General features: G+C 40.5%; 1 protein-coding gene across 20 annotated transcripts in view; it reads left to right on the top strand.

Annotated features, from left to right (window-relative positions):
* Nucleotides 1-3403, top strand: part of ptprdb (protein tyrosine phosphatase receptor type Db) — a 118285-nt gene extending 114882 nt beyond the window's left edge. For all 20 annotated transcript variants that reach the window (XM_015043830.1, XM_015043825.1, XM_015043829.1 and 17 more), the window contains 4 exons: nt 960-1085; nt 1188-1342; nt 2177-2312; nt 2411-3403. In XM_015043830.1, the coding sequence (XP_014899316.1) occupies nt 960-1085; nt 1188-1342; nt 2177-2312; nt 2411-2479 (486 nt within the window). In that variant the 3' untranslated portion in view covers nt 2480-3403. The remainder of the gene's footprint in view (nt 1-959; nt 1086-1187; nt 1343-2176; nt 2313-2410) is intronic.
* The last annotated feature ends 2940 nt before the right edge of the window (nt 3404-6343 follow it).

Raw genomic sequence — 6343 nt, 5'->3', positions numbered from 1 at the left:
GCCTATAAAATGCTGCGGGGGCCACATAAAATGACATGGCGGGCCACATGTGGCCCGCGGGCCTTGAGTTTGACACATGTGCCCTAAAGCTACTGAGACACCATCATGCTGTCAGGAGGCTTTCCTTCAGCAGGGAAATGGAAACTGGTTGGAGTTGAGGAGAAAATGGGTGGAGCTAATTACAGCGCAATCATGACAAATATAAAAGGACACATAGAGGTTCATCTTCCAGGAGGTTAAGAACCATAAAACGTACATTCAGAGCTGCAGTGTGAATGTGTTAGAAGTGTCCAGCCCTAAATCCAACAGAGAATATCTGGGGAGACTTGAAAGTGGCTCTTCACTCTCTGATTTGACTAAGCTTGAGCTATTTTGTTATGAACAATGGGTAAGAAAAAAAAAGGAGTCTTTAAATCTGCAAACCTGTTAAATGTGTCCCAAAAGATTTGATTGACTGGATTTGTTATTACAGCAAAAGTTGCTTCTGTAAAGTATTGACTCAGACAGCGAAATACAAATTCAGATTTTCCTTTGTTGGTATTATGCTCAATTATGCACCACTTTTCGGTCTATCACAAACAATGACAGCAAAATACTTAGTTTGTTGTAATGCAGAGGTGACAAAGGCCATGTGCTTAATCAATGTCCCGGTCTAACACAACTGAGTCAAATAGCCCAATTTGCTCCTTAGCGTTTACTGAAGTTCTGCTAATGGACCTCATTACTTAATTCAGGTTTGTTGAAGCAGAGACACTTCTGAAGGTTGCAGGACACCGACTCTCAAATACTAGACTTATCAAAAATGTGGAAAAAGTTTCAGAGCTCTGAGCACTTTTGCACAGCACTGTACAATTGAGATTTGCTCATGATAAAAAGTCCAAAGTTGTTATGCTTTTAAAGTGACACCCTGAAATTTGATGTGGCAATCTGAAAATAGTTATTTGCGTTGTCCTCTGCAGGAGAAGTGTCACCAGTACTGGCCAGCAGAGAGATCAGCCAGGTACCAGTACTTTGTGGTTGATCCCATGGCTGAATATAACATGCCTCAGTACATCCTCCGAGAGTTCAAAGTGACTGATGCCCGAGTGAGTCTTCTGTTTGCTTCTATGCATTCGTGCTGGTGTAGTGTTTTGATTTATGCACAAAGACAAGAAAACCCCCTCAAACCACTTACCTTCTTCATTCAGGACGGCCAATCAAGGACGGTTCGTCAGTTCCAGTTTACCGATTGGCCAGAACAAGGAGTGCCAAAATCGGGAGAAGGATTCATTGATTTTATTGGCCAAGTTCACAAAACTAAAGAACAGTTTGGTCAGGATGGGCCAATTACTGTGCACTGCAGGTAGGAGTGTTTTTTCTTGTTGTTTTTATTTGTACCTCAAGTCCCTGTTGAAATATTTGTCTAGTCCTACATATTTCTAAGCATAAGAAATGGCCAACAATGCACACCGTGGCATTTGGAGGAAAATGGAGAAACTTGGAAGCCTGGAAATACCAGATGTGAAAGACATAAAGAGTGATCGTTTGCCGCACGAGGGATTGGTGCAGTTCACAAAATGGATGGCATCGTAGGGAAAGACGATCTGTTAAATATTGACGCAACATCTCAAAACGTCACCCAGGACTTTAGAGCTTGACACAAAAATGTCTTTCGATATACAATCACTTCAAGCATTCTGTCAAATTAGTTGATCAGAACTGGGAAGATGTGTGCAAACAACACAGCCTACAAGCATGACTCAGTTACATTCATTCTATTAGGAGCAATATTCCAAAATTAGAGCGAAATACCCAAAACGAGTTACCCAAGTCATACAATGCTAAAGAAATGTCCGTAAGTAACATAAAGAAACGGAAACTTCTTCATACATCCTTTTAGCATTTAGTAAATCTGAATAATGTTGGTAATACCATTTCATGTAAAAAAAAAAAGAAATATTAAAAGTCATATTGTGAAAAGCAAGTTAAATATTTTACATTGTATGTATATAAAAAATGTATCAACTGTTTGAAATTAAAAGTAAGTGTCCCTTATTTGAAAAAGCGATTTGCTACCTTGAACCACAATGATTTAAGAGGAACATCCAGTCTAGTTCTCTTTAAAGCTTACTGACTGATAAAATAGAAACCATTTCTACAAAAATTCATATCTAACTGGTTCCCCATCTGCCAACAGCGCTGGAGTCGGGAGGACCGGTGTGTTCATCACCCTGAGCATCGTCCTGGAGAGGATGAGGTATGAAGGGGTGGTGGACATCTTCCAAACGGTCAAGATGCTGCGCACACAGAGACCTGCCACCGTTCAAACAGAGGTGAGATTACATTATCTAATTTGACATAAAAAAAAAACATCAATACATCTTTATTATGTTTCATTCTTAATCCATGTTTTCTTTTCCCCTCCCACCAGGATCAGTACCAGTTCTGCTACCGGGCCAGTCTCGAGTACCTGGGAAGCTTCGATCACTATGCAACATAAACACAGTTGCTGTCTAGTCTCGCCCCATTCAGCCGACTGCTCCCTTTTTGTAGTGTCACACACAACCTGAATACACGCACTTGGCTGGAATGTGTGCGTGAAGATTTCGCCACCACCTACAGAGTCTAAACGGGGGTGGCGGACCACCGGCTTATCCCCCCCGTTCCCAGAAACAGCACTTCTAACTGAGCCATAGCGATCCTGCTCGACCCCCGGGGGGCGAGGGTGGGAGACTCGTGTCGCCCTCCCTCTACCCCTCCACCCAGTCCAAACACAAACACACCTGTGGGTCAGTCTGAAGAAGCAGCTTCAACCACTGTTCCAAAACAAAATATTAAATATAGATTTTTTTTTTATGATGATGATGATGATGAATACGTTTTGGTTCCAGTGCTTCTGTGAGCACCCAGATTGCTTTGTGTTGTTTTCGGTGTGGAACTCTCACCTCGTCCATCACCAGTGTAGCATCACTAAACTGAAAAAAAAACAAAAAAACAAACAGGACCAAGCGGCGGGAAAAAGTTGGAATTTTTTTCTATCACGAGGAGCGCCAGGTTAAAGTCTGCGCATCCACCCGATGGAATCCTCCTGGGTTTATACGCACCGGAGAATTGCCAACAGAAAGAACTGAGGACACAGAGCACACAGTTTTAAAAAGACAAAAAAACACGTACTTTAAAAAGGAGCACCAAGGAGTATTTTTCTTTCCTTTTCTTTTTTTTGTTTTTTTCTTTGGTTCTGGATCATGTTGGAAACAGACTTTTGTTTCCTGCGAATGAAAAGAGGACATTTCTACAGTAATAAGCACCACCAGTTCAACCTTATTACACTTATTACACTTCAAATAAGGGAAGAGAGGTTTAAACTGCAAAGCAAAACATTAATTTAGTTTTTTAGAAAGATATATGACTATTTAGTTTTTTTTAAAAACAAAATGGCACATTCTGTTATCGTTTTTTCTTTTTTTTTTTTTTAGCATTTTTGTCCCCACTGACTACAAAAAGCAAGGTTTGAAAGCTGTTGCCATGTTTTTTTAAAGCGTACAATCAAATCCAGCGTGGAGGATGTTCACCGTTTGGTGACAAACGCCACCTTCGAGTGTCACTGTCACTTACTCTCCACCTCCTATCTTTGTGAAAACACTCACGCTCAGCGGCTTAATATCCCAGCACATGCCTGTCTTGCCTAGCAGAGCAAGGAGACGTGAGGACGCGGAAAGTCCCACCGAGTTGTGCGTTTTTGCTCATTTGAAGCCACCTAAATCATAAAAAGTGCAGAAAGCATGTACAGCAGGCAAGACACGACGGGGAGGGGAGAAATCAACTATTTATGTGTCCAAATAAGCTTTCACAGAGATTTCTTTACCAGAGAGCGAGAAAAGGATGCAGAGGGGTCTGGGTTTTTTTGGGGGGGAGGGGACAAATTTCTCACTGGAATGCTCACCTTAGACTTTTCTCTCTGTCTGATTCAGTGTGCAATAAGTAGATGTATTATATATTTTTGTGTCGAGTCACTTAACTGCAGTTATACGCCATGATGAGGATGATGTTGATAAAAAGGTGTGTCGTTTACTCCAGATACAAGATGTTTTACACTCGATTTGGTTTCAGTGTGTCCGGACAGAGCGTCACAACTCCGGAGGTCACGTCGAAGCGAACGAAATGATCAAAGTCACATTTCAAACAGCATCTATTGAGTATTTTTGATTTTAGATTTATAGTGCCTTATATTACACGCCTATTTTGATAAAGTTACTTTAAATGTTTTTTTTTTTTTTTTTTTTTTGTGATTGTGTGTGTATATTTTATGTACGTATGCTTGTGTGTATGTGATCTGAGTGTTTGTGTTCATGATTTTTGTTCCGGTATGTGAAAGTGTTTTTTATTTAGTTTTTTGTATGTTCAGTTTTTTTGGTCGTGAAAATGTCAAACTGAAGGTTCCATGTGGGTTGGATGGTCTTTGCTTCGAACCCAGCAGCTGCTTCACCATTGCTCTTTTTTATTCAATGAGTTATTTTTTACGACTCAGTTACAGAAGTTTTATCTGGATGAAATGATCATTTAGGCAAAATGAAGTCTAAGCTGTTGCTTGCAAGAGTTTTATGTGCAGCTCTTTGCAAAGGTATTCCCTCCGTTAAGGTTTTTTAAATCGTCACATTGTAACCCGCAAATCTCAGTGTATGTCCTTAGGCTTTTAATGTGTAAGTCGTGCGCATTTGTGAAGTGGAAAGAAAATCACACAGTTTTCTTTTCTTTTTTTTTTTTTTTTTGCAAATAAAAATCTGAAAAGTGTGCATTGTATTTGTTTTCAGCTTCTGTAAATCAACTTTTTCTGTGGTTGCGACTTTGAGCTTTTGGTCTCTAGCAGCTTGGTACATCAAGGGACTGAAATATTTTCCCATTCTCGTTTGCAAAAATAGCTCGAGCTCTGCGAGACTGAATGGAGAGGAATTGTAAACTTCTATTTCAGGTATGATAGAGATTCTCATTTAGATTTATTCCCTCAGCATGACCCTGCCGCCGCCTTGATTCACAGTCGGGATAGAGCATTCGAAACAATGTGCAGTGTTAGCACTACATGACACATTAATCTCATCTCTTTTTTTGCATTTTTACTAATTTCCAAAGATGAAACAATCTTTTTCTCTACTGTTCTCCTCTTCTCGCCACATTTCTATAAAAGTCAAACTTGCGGACAGGTAATAATTGTTCCATCAAGAGATTCTCCCACCGTGTCTGTTTAGTACTCTCCTTGGAAAGACAGCCATCACTTTAGGTTTCAGTCATAGATTGGAGATGTTCTACGCTTGGGAATCTCTTTTGCCTTCACTGTAGTCATTCTGAGATTAAATTACACACATATGGACTTTATTTAAACTTGGTTACTTCTGGTGGCAGTGAGTAGCAGTGGATTCAAGTATCAGTGTAATGGCGGTTGAATATACATATGCATGCACTTTTTAGAACTGTTAAAAATGAAAGTCGCGTATCATTTTTCTTCCACTTCACAATTATGCATTGTTGGTCTACAGCATAAAATACATCAAGGTTTGTGGTGGTGCTGCGACAAAATGTGAACATCTGTAAGGAGTATGAATGCTTCTGCAAGGCAGCGTACACAACTCTTCGCAGGGAGAGTTCGGTTTGCCTGACAGAACGGTTTGGCCGCACAGCGGCTCCGCCAAGCCAGAATTGCTCAGCTATGCAGTTATCTACAACAAGATGAACAACAGAGGAGCTCTCTGTCAGTAAGAACAAAATCGACACCATCGTAGCTCACCTATGTAACCCACCTGAAACCACCTGAAGTCAGTCAGCCTCCTCATCTGTGTCCCTCAATCCACACTTCCGTCCCCCATTTCTGTGTTTTTATCCAATCATGATGAAGGCAAAGAGAAGTTCAGGTGCTACCAACACAGAACAGATGTAGTCACATTTTTTTTATATATATATATATATATATATCTCCATCAACGCTTGACCGCACAAGAGATGGTCAAAAGTTTTCCACCATCTAGCGGTGACCCTGTTGTCTTTTTTTATTATTATTTCATATGCATGGTACCACTTCTGAGATGCCCCCTATTGGTCACGCCGCTTAAGGGAAGACTTGCACTTTCTCTCTTTGTACTATGCACTACTAAGATCTCTAACAGCCCCTCCCGCTACGCATCCTCCCCCCCCTCCCCCCACGCCCCAAAAGGAGACTTACTTGAACTCTTTAAAGTGGATTGTGTAATGCTCACACGGTCGTGTATATGTAAATAACACAAAACACAGAGTAATTGAGATGCATAGCTAAACGGAGAGATAAAGTTAAAGAGACATTTATGAGATATAAAGAGTGATATCAAAGTTGCACCTG

The sequence above is a fragment of the Poecilia latipinna genome, unplaced genomic scaffold, assembly GCF_001443285.1.
Source record: "Poecilia latipinna isolate Pla-1442-1.1 unplaced genomic scaffold, P_latipinna-1.0 Scaffold650, whole genome shotgun sequence".
NCBI classification, from domain to species: Eukaryota; Metazoa; Chordata; class Actinopteri; order Cyprinodontiformes; family Poeciliidae; genus Poecilia; species Poecilia latipinna.
The sequence above is the reverse complement of the archived record's forward strand: the minus strand, read 5'-3'. Positions and strand labels throughout refer to the sequence as shown.